The sequence below is a fragment of the Platalea leucorodia genome, assembly GCF_965183815.1.
Source record: "Platalea leucorodia genome assembly, chromosome: 28".
In the NCBI taxonomy this organism is placed as follows: Eukaryota; Metazoa; Chordata; class Aves; order Pelecaniformes; family Threskiornithidae; genus Platalea; species Platalea leucorodia.
This window is the reverse complement of record NC_138850.1, coordinates 628227-645263: the sequence shown is the minus strand read 5'-3', so window position 1 is coordinate 645263 and position 17037 is coordinate 628227. Positions and strand designations below refer to the sequence as shown.

General features: G+C 59.2%; 3 protein-coding genes across 3 annotated transcripts; all 3 read right to left on the bottom strand.

Moving 5' to 3' along the window:
- On the bottom strand, positions 1-1829 carry LOC309601101 (uncharacterized protein). The gene is made up of 2 exons (XM_082333975.1): positions 1605-1829; positions 1-1413 (listed from the first exon to the last, which is right to left on the bottom strand). Exons 1-2 carry the CDS (start codon positions 1825-1827, stop codon positions 404-406), a joined length of 1233 nt encoding a protein of 410 aa, XP_082190101.1. The 5' UTR covers positions 1828-1829; the 3' UTR covers positions 1-403.
- Positions 1830-6119: 4290 nt separating this feature from the next.
- On the bottom strand, positions 6120-10746 carry LOC309601096 (uncharacterized protein). The gene is made up of 2 exons (XM_082333961.1): positions 10638-10746; positions 6120-9987 (listed from the first exon to the last, which is right to left on the bottom strand). Exon 2 carries the CDS (start codon positions 9977-9979, stop codon positions 8264-8266), a length of 1716 nt encoding a protein of 571 aa, XP_082190087.1. The 5' UTR covers positions 9980-9987; positions 10638-10746; the 3' UTR covers positions 6120-8263.
- A 2948-nt stretch (positions 10747-13694) lies between these two features.
- LOC309601068 (uncharacterized protein) lies at positions 13695-16105 on the bottom strand (the record flags this gene model as incomplete). Its single annotated transcript, XM_082333900.1, has 3 exons — positions 15927-16105; positions 14900-15478; positions 13695-14401 (listed from the first exon to the last, which is right to left on the bottom strand). The coding sequence occupies exons 1-3, from the start codon at positions 15961-15963 to the stop codon at positions 13695-13697; spliced, it is 1323 nt and encodes a 440-aa protein (XP_082190026.1). The 5' UTR covers positions 15964-16105.
- Between the last annotated feature and the right edge of the window lie 932 nt (positions 16106-17037).

Below are 17037 nucleotides of genomic sequence, written 5' to 3'. Positions count from 1 at the left end.
CTGTAAATGAGGAAGAACTCACCCTGGTGTGTCCCAACAGAGTTGTGGGACCATTTCCACCCCATTTCTTCCTTCCCGAAGAAGCTGAGTCCCAAGCGGCGTCTTCAAAATCTTGGTCTGTGCCCAAATCCATCCGCCATTTGGCTGTGGAAGAAGCCCATGGTCCATCTGGTGTCGCTTGATGCCACCAGAAGGAATTATTGGACCAAGCAGATGTTGACTCTTTGGAGTCTAAAGCCAATAAGTCCACTCCTCCTAATGAATTTCTGCCATTGGTCTGCGTCCCACAGCTGAGCCCATCTCAGCAAATGGATGTTCCTACCTGCATTCATCCTGGATGGGGGAACGAGGAAGATGCGGGGGCCACCAGCCAGGTCTCTACCCAACGTGGGTCACCAGCTCTCTACCCAACGTGGGTCCTCCGATGGGTAATGAAGTTCGAACAGCGGATAAAGCTCTTCCCGCAGTCGGGGCACTCATAGGGCTTCCCTTCCCGGTGGGTCCTTTGGTGTTTAATCAAGGCAGAACTCACGGTGAAGCTCCTACCGCACTCAGGACACTCGTAGGGCTTCTCCCCGGTATGGATGCGTTGGTGGGTCATCAGGTTGGAGCTGCGGTTGAAGCTCTTCCCGCAGTCGGGGCAGCGGTAGGGTCTCTCCCCCGTATGTGTCCGCTGATGCCTGATGAGGTCCGAGCTGTTCCTAAACCACTTCCCGCAGTCAACGCACCGGTAGGGCTTCTCCCCGGTGTGGACACGCTGGTGGATGATGAGGCTGGAGCTCTGGCTGAACGTCTTCTCGCACTCCTCGCACTTATAGGGTCTCTCCCCGGTGTGGATCTTCTGGTGGCGGATCAGGTAGGAGCTGACGCTGAAGCTCTTCCCGCACTCGGGGCACTTGTAGGGTCTTTCCCCGGTGTGGGTGCGTTGGTGGGACGTGAGGTTGGAGCTCTGGTTGAAGCCCTTCCCGCAATCGGGGCATTTGTAGGGTTTCTCGCCGGTGTGCAAGCGTTGATGGGTGATGAGCGTGGAGCTGTCGCTGAAGCTCTTCCCGCAATCGGGACACTTGTAGGGCTTCTCCCCGGTGTGCAGACGTTGATGGGTGATGAGATGGGAGCTCCGGCTGAAGCTCTTCCCGCATTCCAAGCACTTGTAGGGCTTCTCGCCAGCGTGCAACCGCTGGTGCACCACCAGGTTCGAGCTCCGGCTGAAGCTCCGACCGCATTCCTCGCAGATGGTTGGTCTTTCCTCCTCCGAGCTTCGCGGGGTGGGTTTGCAACCTCTCCCCGTGGAGCATCTTCTTGGTTTTTCCTCCCCGTTGACCTCCTGCTCCATGGAGCCCTTCAAAACAGCTTCTTCCGCAAGGTTCTGCCGGTGGGGTTTCTCCTCCGTGTTCTCCATCCTCATCTCATCGCCTGCCGGAGGAAGGAACGAGGAGAGGAAGGGGATTTGCATCCGTGCCAGAGGAAAGGGGAAGGAGATCCGCCCAGATCCGTCGCCGGGAGGACGGCGTCAGCACCGGGGCTGTCCTGCAGCCAGAAGCGATGCTTGGCTGGAGGACAGAGGAGAAGAGAGGATGAAAGGTCAAAAGCAAATTCTTCCTCACCTGCCTGGGTATCTCGTAGCATCTCTTCTTCCTCGCAGCCTCCTCTTCTTGATCTGGCCAAGGTTTGGGAATGGGAAATCCTGGGTTTGGGGAGAAAACCAAGCCGTGAGTGCGTTCCCCAGTTTGGGTTGTGGTTACTCCTGCCCAAGTCCATCCCTACTGGGAAGTCAACGAGCAGGACACCACCAGCATCTTGTGTCCGTAAAACCCTCCAAAACACCATGATACAGCCCAAAAAACCCTCCAAAACACTGAGAGACAGCCCAAAAAACCCCCAAAACACCACGACACAGCCCAAAAAACCTCCAAAACACCATGATGCAGCCCAAAAAACCCTCCAAAACACTGAGAGACAGCCCAAAAAACCCCCAAAACACCACGACGCAGCCCAAAAAACCTCCAAAACACCACGACGCAGCCCAAAAACCCTCCAAAACACCATGATACAGCCCAAAAAACCCTCCAAAACACCGAGGTACAGCCCAAAAAACCTCCAAAAGACCACGATGCAGCCCAAAAAACCTCCAAAACACCATGATGCAGCCCAAAAAACCCTCCAAAACACCACAATACAGCCCAAAAAAACTCCAGAACACCACAATGCAGCCCAAAAACCCTCCAAAACACCATGATACAGCCCAAAAAACCCTCCAAAACACCGAGGTACAGCCCAAAAAACCTCCAAAAGACCACGATGCAGCCCAAAAAACCTCCAAAATACCATGATACAGCCCAAAAAACCCTCCAAAACACCACAATGCAGCCCAAAAACCTCCAAAACACTGAGATACAGCCCAAAAACCCTCCAAAACACCACGATACAGCCCAAAAAACCCTCCAAAACACCGAGGTACAGCCCAAAAACCCTCCAAAACACCACGATGCAGCCCAAAAACCCTCCAAAACACCACGATACAGCCCAAAAGACCCTCCAAAACACCGAGAGACAGCCAAGACGCGGGGCCGGCGTTATAAATACGAAGATCCATCCTCAAAAGGGAGGTGGAGGAGAAATGAGGAGCTTGTCCCGCTTGGGAAATGTGGTTACGGGAAGAGCAGGAGCAGCGTCATGTCCCCGCCAGCCCCGTCCCACCGGAGCTGGAGAGGGGACAAGGACAAGGGCAAGGTCAGCGACGTCCCTGGCTGCGGCTCAGCCCCAAACCCACTCGTTCTCGGCCCAAACCCACCCAACGCAGCACCCAGACGTGGGTGGGAAAGAAACGGGACTGCGATGGACCACCTGGTTCGACCCGGAGGGGTGGGGGTCTGCATCCAGCCCCCCCCCCCGCCCAGGCCATTGCCCCCCGCTCTGTTGCACAGGGGGAAACTGAGGCAGGGACCACCAACCCCCAGAAGGGCTCCCATAGGGGGCTGGGGAAGAAAAGGGCTCTGGGATCCGTTAACTGGGGGGGAGCGGGCAGAGCTCGGGCAGGGGGACGATGCTCCTGCCCACCCCCCAAGTGTCCTGGGGCCGCGGGGGGCTGTGGGGCACCGGGGCTGGGGTCCCCTTGCTGGGGGATGATCCCTGCTTTGGGGTCCAGGGGGTCCCAGGGGTCCGTCTTCTCTGGGCTCGCCCCTCTCCGGGGGTCCCAGGGGTCTCCCAGCTCCAGGATGGCCATTCCTGGGGGTCCCCCAGCTCCAGCATGGCTGCTCCCGGGGGTCCCGCAGCTCTGGGATGGCCACTCTCGGGGGTCCCGGGGGTCCCCCAGCTCCAGCATGGCTGCTCCCGGGGGTCCCGCAGCTCTGGGATGGCCACTCTCGGGGGTCCCGGGGGTCTCCCAGCTGTGGGATGGCTGCTCTCGGGGGTCCTGGGGGTCCCGGGGGTCCCCCAGCTCCAGCATGGCTGCTCTCGGGGGTCCTGGGGGTCCCAGGGGTCCCCCAGCTCCAGCATGGCTGCTCCCGGGGGTCCCCCAGCTCCAGCATGGCCACTCCTGGGGGTCCCCCAGCTCCAGCATGGCTGCTCCCGGGGGTCCCGCAGCTCCGGGATGGCCACTCTCGGGGGTCCCGGGGGTCTCCCAGCTGTGGGATGGCTGCTCTCGGGGGTCCTGGGGGTCCCGGGGGTCCCCCAGCTCCAGCATGGCCGCTCTCAGGGGTCCCAAGGGTCTCCCAGCTCCAGGATGGCCGCTTTTGGGGGTCCTGGGGGTCCCGGGGGTCCCCCAGCTCCAGCATGGCCATTCCTGGGGGTCCCGCAGCTCCAGGATGGCCACTCTCGGGGGTCCTGGGGGTCCCGGGGGTCCCCCAGCTCCAGCATGGCCGCTCTCAGGGGTCCCAAGGGTCTCCCAGCTCCAGGATGGCCGCTTTTGGGGGTCCTGGGGGTCCCGGGGGTCCCCCAGCTCCAGCATGGCTGCTCCCGGGGGTCCCGCAGCTCTGGGATGGCCACTCTCGGGGGTCCCGGGGGTCTCCCAGCTGTGGGATGGCTGCTCTCGGGGGTCCTGGGGGTCCCGGGGGTCCCCCAGCTCCAGCATGGCCACTCCTGGGGGTCCCCCAGCTCCAGCATGGCTGCTCCCGGGGGTCCCGCAGCTCCAGGATGGCCATTCCTGGGGGTCCCCCAGCTCCAGGATGGCCACTCTCGGGGGTCCTGGGGGTCCCAGGGGTTCCCCAGCTCCGGCATGGCCGCTCCCGGGGGTCCCGCAGCTCCGGCATGGCCGCTCCCGGGGGTCCCGGGGGTCCCCCAGCTCCAGGGTGGCCGCTCCCGGGGGTCCCGGGGGTCCCCAGCTCTGGGCTCGCCCCTCTCCGGGCTCCCGGGGGTCCCGGGGGTCCCCCAGCTCCAGCATGGCCGCTCTCGGGGGTCCTGGGGGTCCCCAGCTCTGGGCTCGCCCCTCTCCGGGCTCCCGGGGGTCCCGGGGGTCCCCCAGCTCCAGGGTGGCCGCTCCCGGGGGTCCCGGGGGTCCCCAGCTCTGGGCTCGCCCCTCTCCGGGCTGCCGGGCGTCCCGGGGGTCCCCCAGCTCCGGCATGGCCGCTCCCGGGGGTCCCGGGGGTCCCCAGCTCCAGGGTGGCCGCTCCCGGGGGTCCCCCAGCTCCGAGATCGCCCCTCTCCGGGCCCCCGGAGCTGCCGGGGGTCCCCCCTCTCCGGGCCCCCGGGGCTCCCCCCTCCCGGCTCTCCCGGAGGCTCCGGGACCGGTTCCCCCCCCCCCCCGCCGGTACCGGGCGTTGGTTGCGGGGCTGCGGGTTGACAATGGAGGCGGCGGCGGTGCCTGACCCAGGAAGGCCAACCCCCAACGGGGGGGTCCGCAGCCCTCCGCCCCCCCGGCCGCGGCCCTCTGCCGGCAGCCGTGCCGGGCACCCCAACCCCCCCCCCGGGGACCCCCCAGTATCCCCCCAAAGGGTATTTGCGGCTCAGCTCTGGGGTCCTGTGAGCTCCAAATACCCCCCCCCCCCCAAAAAAACCCTCCTGGGGACCCCCCAAAGGGTATTTGCGGCTCAGCTCTGGGGTCCTACAAGCTCCAAATACCCCCCCCCCCAAAAAAAACCCTCCTGGGGACCCCCCAAAGTGTATTTGCGGCTCAGCTCTGGGGTCCTGTGAGCTCCAAATACCCCCCCCCCCCCCCCAAAAAACCCTCCCGGGGACCCCCCAAAGGGTATTTGCGGCTCAGCTCTGGGGTCCTACAAGCTCCAAATACCCCCCCCCCCAAAAAAAACCCTCCTGGGGACCCCCCAAAGTGTATTTGCGGCTCAGCTCTGGGGTCCTGTGAGCTCCAAATACCCCCCCCCCCCCAAAAAAAACCCTCCTGGGGACCCCCCAAAGGGTATTTGCGGCTCAGCTCTGGAGTCCTGTGAGCTCCAGACATCCCCCCCCCCCCAAAAAACCCTCCCGGGACCCCCCAGTATCCCCCCAGGGGACATTTGTAGGTCAGCTCTGGGGTCCTGTGAGCTCCAAATATCGCCCCCCCCCCCAAAAAAAACCCTCCCGGGACCCCCCAAAGGGTATTTGTGGCTCAGCTCTGGGGTCCTGTGAGCTCCAAATACCCCCCCCCCAAAAAAAAAACCCTCCTGGGGACCCCCCAAAGGGTATTTGTGGCTCAGCTCTGGGGTCCTGTGAGCTCCAAACCCACCCCCCCCCCCAAAATAAACCCTCCTGGGGACCCCCCAGTATCCCCCCAGGGGACATTTGCAGCTCAGCTCTGGGGTCCTACAAGCTCCAAATACCCCCCCCCAAAAAAAAAACCCTCCTGGGGACCCCCCAAAGTGTATTTGCAGCTCAGCTCTGGGGTCCTGCAAGCTCCAAATACCCCCCCCCCAAAAAAAACCCTCCTGGGACCCCCCCAGTATCCCCCCAGGCTGAGAACGGACCGCTCATCACAGCGCTGAGCAGCTCCATCACCCCCTGGGCTGGGGACCAAGTTGTACCCGGCCTTTGGGGACCCTTCTGTGTCCCCCCCCCCCTCCTCCAGCCCCAAATCCCCTCCCCCCCCCGGTGCCACCTCCTCGTCCCCCTTCCCTCTCCCTGCACCCCCTAAAATTCCTCATTAACGCCCCGCAGCAATTAAAACGCTCTCTAGGAAGGCACCCCCCCAACAGCTTTAGCAATAAACCATTTATTTCCGAATAAATGTGCAAAGACTAATACAATTTTCTGGGCCGAAACAACAATAAATCCAATAATTCACCAATACCGAGCGAAAATTAATTAAAATATCTATTACAGTCATTAAGGGGCTTGGAGCATTTCAAATTCCCTGCTCAAATCATCTTTTTTTTCTGTCGTATTGAGCAGCGCAAACATCCCCTGGACTAAAAACCGACCGTACGGGCGGAAGATCGTCCTAAAACGGATTCCCGCCGCCGATATTTGACTATTTTTGGACCGCGTTCTGGAATTTGTCTGATTTTTCCGGTAGCGGTTATTCAAATTGAAGTTGTATTAAAAGCGTCGATTCTATTAAAGGTTATTTCGATAGCCGATTTCAGAGTTTACGCTGAAAAAAAAAAACCAACCCCAAAAAACGTTGAATAAGAGAGAAATTCGTGGCGGTAGAGGGTCGAATTAGTGGAGAATAGTTGATAAGGGGTAATTTGGGGCGGTATAGGTAAAATCGCAGCCCAATTGGGTAGTAAAGATACGTATAGGTCGATTAATACTTGTAGCGTGGCTATAAAAAGTCAATATATAGAAAATAACACGAGTGTAGACGTGAAGAGCCGTTCCTGGTGTAGATGAGCATCATCTCGGTGGGTTGACGGGGGTGCGATGGGAAATGGCTCCCCCAAGGGAATTAAGGCACAGATTAGGGGGTCTGAAGGAATTCCCTTCATCCACGGAGCCCGCGCCGGATCGGATCCAATCTTCAGCGTGGACAAGTTGTCCGGGAGCTGGATCGTGGATCTGCCTTGGTGTAGACCCAAAGATGAGATGGGGTAGGTTCTTTCAGAAGCAGAAAGAGCCAAGCTACGTCCGTATTTCCGTCATAAGCAGAGTTTCCCGAGGGCCACCGGGCTTGTCGGTGACATTCGGTGGCATCGTCCCAGCCAACTTCACGAATTTCAGCAAGTAGACTTCTGGTGTCACCTTGAGGTTTCAGCTTGAAGCCACCGTTGGGTCTGAAGACAACTCAAAGCCAAGGAAAAATTCCTTTGGGTTACCCCTAAGGCGTTTAGTAATAACGCGGCCACCATAAATTGGATGTTCTCCTCAAGGGACGCTGTTCGGGGTCAACCGCGGCCACCATAAATTGGATGTTCTCCTCAAGGGACGCTGTTCGGGGTCAACCGCGGCCACCATAAATTGGATGTTCTCCTCAAGGGACGCTGTTCGGGGTCAACCGCGGCCACCATAAATTGGATGTTCTCCTCAAGGGACGCTGTTCGGGGTCAACCGCGGCCACCATAAATTGGATGTTCTCCTCAAGGGACGCTGTTCGGGGTCAACCGCGGCCACCATAAATTGGATGTTCTCCTCAAGGGACGCTGTTCGGGGTCAACCGCGGTCCCATTCCCAACTTAACGATGATCGTAAGGGAATAGGAAGGTTTCACAACGAGGTAGTCATCGCGTCTAGCTTATTGACCGCGACTTTGACGTCGATACCGTCAAGCGCTTCCATGCCGGTCCCCAAAAAGGGACGGTCCCTGCGTGGACGTGAGCTGAGGTAGGACATCGCTACGGAGCCAGGCTCGCCATCGCTCGTCAACGCTAAACGAGACGGTGGGTCCAGTCTGGATGTATTTAATACTGCTCACTCAATCCATTTTAGGGACCAGGTGGGATCTAAAAATATAGAATCGTTACGGTTGGAAGAGATCCTGAAGATCATCGAGTCCAACCGTTAACCTAGCACTGCCGAAGTAGCTGTTGAGTACAATTTTTTCCCAATCACGTAGGGGGATGAAGTCAAGGGTGAGTTGCGAAGGACGGTTGGAGGGTTGGTTGCGACGAGTTTGGGAGGAGACGGACTTGGAGATGAGGGAATAATATTAAATTTAAAATCGAGAGCCGTCGGAGCCTGAGCCCAAAGGCACTCGGTGTCAACAGGGGGAGAAGAATCAGGGTCACGCTACAAAAAGAGTGACACGGGAACCCCGTGTCACCAGTAACTCACTAATACTGGGCTCCAATTGGTATCTGGGCGTGCAAAGACGTACACAACCACGGTTATCGGGTAGGACTCATCTCTGGATGAGTAACTTGGGCGAGTTGATGGACTCGGGGCATCTCAAATCCTTTTATTGTTGAGCTGTGGAACCCCCATCTGGACTCGTGAATTGATCATCACATCCCACCTCGGCTCCCGCTCTGTGCCGGGTCTTTCCTTTCTGCAGGCGATGCTCGGACACATCACGCGAAGCAACGCCAGCCCTGGTCTTCCTGTGAATCTCCTGGTGCCTCGTACGGTGGGAGGCTTGGCGGAAGGTTTTTTGGCAGATGGGGCAGGTATAGGGTTTTTCTCCCGTGTGGATTCGTTGGTGGGTGACGAGGAGAAAATTCGAGTGGAAATTTTTCCCGCAGTCGGAGCATCTGTAAGGTCTCCCCTCGGTGTGGAACCGCTGGTGCTTCAGGAGAGCCGCGATAGCACTGAAACATTCCCCGCAACCGGGACACTTATAGGGTTTCTCCTCGGTGTGGCTCCTCCGGTGTCTCCGAAGGGTTGAGCCATCGTTGTAGCACTTCTCGCAGTCGGGACACTTGAAAGGTCTCTCCCCGGTATGGATTCGCTGGTGTTTCAGTAGGGTTGCGCTGTGGCTGAAGGTCTTCTCGCACTTGGAGCATCTATAGGGTCGCTCTCCGACGTGGGTAGCCCGGTGAAGGACCAGAGCTGACTTCGCATGGAAGCTCTTACTACAGTAGGGGCATTGATAACGTCCCTCCCCTGGGTGGGCTCCCTGAGATGTCCTCTGCTTCTTTTCCATGTGGATCTTCTTGTGTTTGATGAGCCCAGAGCTGTCCGTGTAGCTTTGCCCGCAATCCATACATTTGTACGGTCTCTCCCCGGTGTGGCTTCGCTGGTGTCTCGTAAGGTGGGAGCTCAACCGAAAGCTTTTGTCGCAGTTGAGACAGTTGTAGGGCTTCTCCCCGGTGTGGATTCTCCGATGGGCGACGAGGTCTGAACTCATGATGAAGCTCTTCCCGCATTCGGGGCACTTGTAGGGTTTCTCCCCGGTATGGACCCGCTGGTGAACCATGAGGGTCGATCTCCGGTTGAAGCCTTTCCCGCACACCGAGCACTTGAACGGCTTCTCTCCCGTATGGATCCGCTGATGAATGGCCAGGTACCGTCTCAAGCTGAAGTTCTTCCCGCACGCCAGACACCGAAAAGGGTTGTCCGCGCTATGGGTGCCTTCGTGGGCCAGCAGATAGGCGCTCAACCGAAAGGTCTTCCCGCAAATGAGGCAGACGTAGGGTTTATCCCTGGTGTGGATCTTCCGATGGGTGCTGAGGGTGGAGGTGAGACGGAAACGCTTCCCGCAGTCCGAGCACTTGTAGGGTTTCTCGCCCGTATGGATCCGTTGATGCTTGTTGAGAGCTGACCCAACTCGGAAACCCTTCCCGCACTCGTGGCAGGTGAAGGGCTTTTCACCGGTGTGGATGCGCTGGTGGGGGATGAGGAAGGACCTCCGACTGAAGATCTTCCCGCAGTCGGGACAGCTATAGATGGCCTTGTGCATGCTCCCTTCCGCCTTCCCAGCAAGGTTCTTCCCTCTCTTGCTGCAGCCGTAGGTCCTCTTCGTTGCACGGCTCCCATGGCAGGCTGGCAGCCGCCCACCCTTTCTCGGTGACGGGCATCCATCATTGCTCGGTTCTTCGGGGGCTTGTTGTGGTTGACTCTCACACTCGTACGGTGCCGTTGGGTTTGGCTCTTGAGGGATCTCCACCTCACATGGGTCCAAAAGCAGCTCAGACCCTTCTGGTTCCTCCAAACCGTTTTCCTTCCCATCCTCCATCCCGGCAGCTGTAGGAACAAAGATCCCAAGCCCAAGTCAGGGCAATGCCTTTACCAAAGTTCCCACGAAAGCTGAAGGCTCTGATGCCCAAATCTACCCTGCTCAGCAGCTCCCGTGGTACCACAGGGGCGGTGGTGGTGACCCCAGGCTACAACCCCACACCGATGCAGCTCACGGGGCATGAGGACACGAGAAAAGGCCATGGGAAAGAGATCTCTTGAGGGTTCCCAGACAGAGAAGGTCCACGTGGACCACGGAAGCACCACCGTGCCCTTCTCCTCCCCTGCTGCCCACCTGCCCAAAGAGCTTCTCCTCCATGCCACCCTTTCCCACCACATCCAGCGCCCACCCTTTGCTCCCCTGGGAAGACCTGGAGAAGAAAGAGGATGCGGTGATGGGGTCCCACGGTCACTCGCACCCCACGGGTGGGAGGGGCCCGACCACCACCTTCACCGCGCCTCCCAAAGCATCATCAACCACCCATCTGGAGCTGGTGGTAGGACCCATGTGTTGGGCAGGACCCAACCACCACCCCCCTGCCCCACATCTACCTCCCACCCCAGCCACCCCCTGGGACCCTCGGAGCTCAGCCCCACGGCCCAGGTCCCCCGTGGACCTCCCCCCCCAGGCGCTGTCCCAGGCCCCCCTTCCCCGTTACCTGCGGGATGCCCAGGCTCGGGGCTCGGTGGTCCCCGTGGAGGTGGCTCCTTCTGTGACCCGGATACAGTGAGTAGTGGAGCCACATCCTTCCTCCTCTTCCTCCTCCTCTTCCGCCTCCAGCCCTCCTCCTCCTGCTCCTCCTCCTCCTCCATCCCTCCTCCTCCTGCTCCTCCTCCTTCTCCATCCCTCCTCTTCCTGCTCCTCCTCCATCCCTCCTCCTCCTGCTCCTCCTCCTCCTTCATCCCTCCCCCTCGTGCTCCTCCTCCTCCATCCCTCCTCCTCCTGCTCCTCCTTCTCCATCCCTCCTCCTCCTGCTCCTCCTCCTTCTCCATCCCTCCTCTTCCTGCTCCTCCTCCATCCCTCCTCCTCCTGCTCCTCCTCCTCCTCCATCCCTCCTCTTCCTGCTCCTCCTCCATCCCTCCTCCTCTATCCCTCCTCCTCCTCCATCCCTCCTCTTCCTGCTCCTGCTCCTCCTCCTCCCCTTCTCTTCCTCCTCCATCCTCCAACCCTCCTCCTCTTCCTGCTCCTCCTCCTCCTCTATCCCTCCGCCTCCATCCCTCCTCCTCTCCATCCCTCCTCCTCCATCCCTCCTCCTCTCCATCCCTCCGCCTCCATCCCTCCTCCTCTCCATCCCTCCTCCTCTCCATCCCTCCGCCTCCATCCCTCCTCCTCTCCATCCCTCCTCCTCTCCATCCCTCCTCCTCTCCATCCCTCCGCCTCCATCCCTCCTCCTCTCCATCCCTCCTCCTCTCCATCCCTCCTCCTCCATCCCTCCTCCTCTCCATCCCTCTGCCTCTCCATCCCTCCGCCTCCATCCCTCCTCCTCTCCATCCCTCCTCCTCTCCATCCCTCCGCCTCCATCCCTCCTCCTCTCCATCCCTCCTCCTCTCCATCCCTCCTCCTCCATCCCTCCTCCTCTCCATCCCTCCTCCTCTCCATCCCTCCTCCTCCATCCCTCCTCCTCTCCATCCCTCTGCCTCTCCATCCCTCTGCCTCCATCCCTCCTCCTCTCCATCCCTCCTCCTCCATCTCTCTGCCTCCATCCTTCCTCCTCTCCATCCCTCTGCCTCCATCCCTCTGCCTCCATCCCTCCTCCTCTCCATCCCTACTCCTCTCCATCCCTCTGCCTCCATCCCTCTGCCTCCATCCCTCCTCCTCTCCATCCTTCCTCCTCTCCATCCCTCCTCCTCCTCCCCATGGGACCGACACCCACCCTTGGTCCCCTTCCCCCCTTCCCCCCCCAAATCTCACCGCATCCCCCGGGAGGGGCGGGGGTGGAGATGGGGCAGGTGGGGATGGGGCAGCGCTGGGCTGCTCCCACCCACTGCGGGTGAGCCCGGGAAGGGGAAAAGAAGAGGAAAAGTGAGAAAACTCGTGGGTGGAGATAAAAATAGTTTAATAAGAGGAGGAGGAGGAGGAGGAGGAGGAGGAGGAGAAGGAGGAGAAGGAGAAGGAGAAGGAGAAGGAGAAGGAGAAGGAGGAGAAGGAGAAGGAGAAGGAGGAGGAGGAGGAGGAGAAGGAGGAGGAGGAGGAGGAGAAGGAGGAGAAGGAGGAGAAGGAGAAGGAGGAGGAGGAGAAGGAGAAGGAGGAGGAGAAGGAGGAGGAGAAGGAGGAGGAGGAGGAGGAGAGGAGAGGAGAGGAGAGGGAACAAGGAGGAGAAGTAGAAAGAAGGAGAAGGAAGAGAAGGAGGAGAAAGGAGGAGAAGAAGAAGAAGGAGGAGGAGGAGAAGTAGTAGAAAGCAGGAGAAGGAAGAGAAGGAGGAGAAGAAGGAGGAGGAGGAGGAGAAGGAGTGATGCAAAGGCCAGCACTCACCACCTCCCACGGGGAGACGGATGCCCAGCCAGTTCCCGACCAAAATCCGGCCAACCCTCGCCCCCCCAAACCCCCTCCTCTCCATTTTATTGCTGAGCACAACGTGATACGGCCGGGAACATCTCTTTGGTTGGGGTGGCTCGTCTGCTTGGTTGGGTCCCCCTTCCCCATCTCTTGTGCATCCCCCAAATCTCTTCACTGTTAAATGAACAGGACGTGGATCTGAGAGACAGCAGGAGCAAAATCCACAATATTTGACAGAAACGTCAAAAAAAAAAGAGGAATTTCTTCTATTTACTGTAAGGGGACAAATACATACACTCGTCTGCGTGTGTGTGTGTGTATATGTACGGGTGCGCATACATAATGAAGGGAGCATCCCGTACGCTCGATTTTTATTGCAGGACCCTGGCTGGATTTTTGCTTCCTCCAAACCTCCCGAGGCTTTTTGTTGCCAAAATTTCCCCCCCATGGGCAGCGTCTCCTTCCTCAGGGTAAAATAGTCCCCAAGCTGTCGGTGAGAGCGGCTCATCCCTCCGCCATCATGGTCCGGTATCGTTGTATCCCACCGGGAAGCACGAAAGCCTCAGCCATGGTGAGCACCATCACTGAAGTTCATCTTGACAATTTGTAATCGGGTAATAATTAACGGTACACGCTTTTAACGAAGCGAGTGGTGAACAGGGAGAGACAAACATATGAAGAGCAAACCGAATAAAATACAACACGAAGGTCACAGCTTAGAAAATAAGACCTGAGATGCCAACCAGCATCCCACCAAAACATCGTACCAACGCTGTCCATCAGTTTGTTCAACCTTGGGTCTTCTTAACGACCCCGCTGGCTAACGAGACTTTATAATCCCTTGGGACTCATGGGAGCACCCTGGTTTTTGCCAGGAAGGCAGCGTTTCTTAAACATCTCCTTTCCCTGGAGCCACGAGTCCCCGCGGAGATGCCGGGGCTCTTGGATGTGATGGTCCCACGTGCTGGGGTGAAGGACGAGCCACGTTGCCCACGTGCCCAAGGCACCTGCTAGTAAATCTCCTCCTTCTTTACATCTATGTGCAGGCACTCGTGTTTAAAAGCAGAGAGGGGCTCACGCAACCCCTTATCCCCCCCAAAAAAGCCTTGGTGGGGCGTTAGCATCCCCAGACATCTCTGAATGTCCTCCTCCAAGATCACCAGGCTCATGGGATGAGACCAAAGGGGTGGAAGTCCCTATCTAAGGAGGTAACAACCCCCTAATTTCGTGGCACGTCATCCCCGGGAGAAGCTCCCTGGCCCACCGGCGCCTCCTCCAAGTGGGTCCTCTGATGGCGAAGACACTCGGCGCCCACGCTGAATGACTTCCCGCAGACCAGGCACGCGTGGGAGCTCTCCTGCGCGTGGGTCTGCTGGTGCGTGGCGAGGTGGGAGCTGGTCCGAAAGGTTTTCTGGCATTGCTGGCAGCTGTACGGCATCTCCCCAGTGTGGATCCGTTGGTGCAAGATGAGTTTTTGCTTCTGAGTAAAGGATTTCCCACAATCGGAGCAGGAAAAAGGTTTTTCTCCAGTGTGGATCCTCCGATGCCTGGAAAGGCTCGAGTTCTGGGTGAAGCACTCCCCGCACTCGGGGCACTCGTACGGTCTCTCTCCCTTATGGATCCTATGGTGGGAGACGAGGTTGGAGAAGTCGTTGAAGGTCTTGCCGCAATCTGGGCACTTGTAGGGTCGTTCTCCCGTGTGATTTCTTTGGTGGCGTCTCAGGCTGTTTCTCCAGCAGAAGGTCTTCCCACATTCGGGGCACTTATGGGTCTTCTGCTTGGCGCGGGCCACCGGCTTGCTCGTGGCTGCGCGGGTGTCCTTCACGCCACCCCTTTGCCTCATCGGTGTCTGCTTCTTCTTGCTCTCCAACTTCTCCTCCAGCACCCGGCGGGGTTGTTCTGGCTCCATCCGGGCGCTCTTAGTGCCTGCTCGAGAAAGACAAAACCATCGCACCGACTCGGATGAGCGGAGCAGAGGAGGGGACAGGACCTCCACGAGCAAGGATGGAGGAGAAACCCAAGTATCTGTTGGGGTAACGGAAGCTGGGTTTGCAGTGGTGAAGGATGGGTGAAGAGAGGCCTCCATGTCCACAAATGAACCTGGGAAATGTTCTTGAAGACCATTTGCTATCACCAAGACTGACTTACGACTTCATGGAAGAAGGTGGAGAGGCTTCCAGCGCAGCTCCGTTAGTTGGAGGTCTCCAGTCCAACCTCCTGCTCAGACCAGGACCATCCCCACCGCTGGTTCAACCCAACCCAGAGCAAATCCATCCCCAGGGACATCTCCCACCCCATCACCGCTGCCACGCCGGGAGCAGGAACCCCAACACAGCCCCACCACGTGCTTCTCCAGGCCATCCCCACCCATGGCTCCACCAGAGCATGGGACATCTCACGCTAAGCCCCCCCATAAGGACTCACCATCGTGAAGGACTTGCTGATGCCTCATGAGGTGAGACTTCTTCCGGAAGGACTTCTCGCAGCGCGAGCAGGCGTACGGTCTCTCTCCCGTATGGATGCGTTGGTGGGTGATGAGGTCCGAGCGCCAGGAGAAGCGTTTCCCGCACGTGGTGCAGAGAAAGGGCTTCTCCTTGGTGTGCGTCCTCCAGTGACGCAGGAGGACCACGCTCTGCGTGAAGCTCTTCCCGCAATCCAGGCACTTGAAGGGCTTCTCTCCCGTGTGGATCCGTTGGTGCCGGGTCAGGCTGCTCCCCCAGGTGAAGATCTTCTTGCAGTCCCCACACTTGTACACCTTCCCCCTGGAGCTATTCCTTGGTTGGGTTGCGTCTTCTTGAAGGTCTTCAGCGTACGTCCCTTTGAAAGAGCATTTTCGGGGTCTTCTTGCTACTTTGCTACCTTGCTTATCATCTGGCTGGTGTTGAACATCGTGGTCCACGTCCACCTTGGGGTTCTGGGGCGCCTCTTTGGGTCCTTCCAGCATCACCCTGTCCTCTTCCATGGGCTGGGACTCCTCCTTCTTCTCACTGTCTGTCCCATCACCTGTCGGGAGACAAAAGGGGGTCATTTGATAGGTGTTAAGGGACGTTAAGAGCAGCCACCTCCTCCAGCAGCTCCAGCCCAGCCCAGTACCACCCATCACGGTGCTGCCCAGCTGCTGGAGCCCTTCCAGCAAGACCTCCACCCTCTCCAGTAGCTCCTCTGGGATCCCAGCTCGCCCCAGTAGCTGACACCGCAGACCAGGGGTGCCGACACCCCCCAGTCTGACTCCTACAGATGACCCCAAACCCATTCACACCAGTCCCCCCAGTAGCTAGCACTGGCTCCAGAAACAGTTAAGAAAAAGACTGAATAACGAAGACCGGGCAAATTGCGATGACCAACGCGTAGACCGACCCCCTTGTACTCCACCACCAGTCCCTTTTACACCCTTTTTTTGTCTGCCCCCCCCCCCTTTTTTCCCCGCCACCCCCTTCCCCCTGCTCATCACCTCCTCCGTACGCGCAGTCCCCCCTCCAGCGTCGCATCTTTATCAGCCTCAAAGCTCTTGGTAGAACTTCAAAGTTCTACTGGTGGGTAGAAACCCCCCCGTTAACGTGACCGGCGAGGTTCGTTTCTGCTTCGCCTCTTCGTTAACGCTAATTGGGCAGGTTTTACGTCTCTGCCTGCTTGTCTCCCTCCCTTCCCTTATCCTTCTCACGCGCTGCACAGCCTTGCCCGTTAGCGCCGGTAACGAGGTTTGCCCTTATCGCCACCTCCCTTATCATGGTGTGGGGCGGGTTCGTCCCTGGATGTTCTTGTTGATGGCTTCGTGGTCCAGATACTCTTAAAGGAGACGTGCGCTGGGCAACGGCAGGCAGGGGAGGCATGAAAAGAGGGGGGAGATACTGAAATTTGGGGGGCAGAAGGGCCTTACCCGGGGACGACACGCTCTCGCGGCTCTTCTCTTGCGTGACGCGGTCATGGGAAGAGCATCGGTCCATGGGTCACCCCCCGGCCGGGCAAGGCTGGTGAAGCCCCATCCCCTGGGGTGATGTTGAAGATCCACCTGGGGGAGGCTTCAGAGACCCCCCCTGAGTTATTTGGGGGGGAAACCCGGCCTCCTCCGTGCCGTTATTTAGGGGAGAACGGGAGGACGCGCGGGGAGACCCCAGCTGGAGGCAGCAATCGATGGGCCCCGCTCTCCCCCCACCCTCAGCCCCGACCGGGACCACCTACGCCGGGCACGACGCAGTAAGGAGCTGTGCTGGGTCTGGGGGGGGGGGGGGTCCTTCTCCCTGACCCCCCCCCAGAGCACCCCGCTACCCGTGGGGTGCTGCCCTGGACACCCCATTTCCTACGGCTGCCACCCCGGGGTCCCCCGTTACCTGCCCAGGACCCCCCCATTACCCACAGGGTGCTACCAGGGACCCCCCCATTCCCTGTGGCCACTACCTAGGACCCCCCCCCCCATACCCGGGGGTCCCCCAGTATCTCCAGCTGCTGCCTGGGACCCCCCCAGTACCTGCGGGTGCTACCGGGGGGTCCCCCATTCCCTGTGGGCTCTGCCCAGGAGCCCCCCGTTACCATCAGGGCTCTGCCCAGGCCCCCCCCCCCAATAT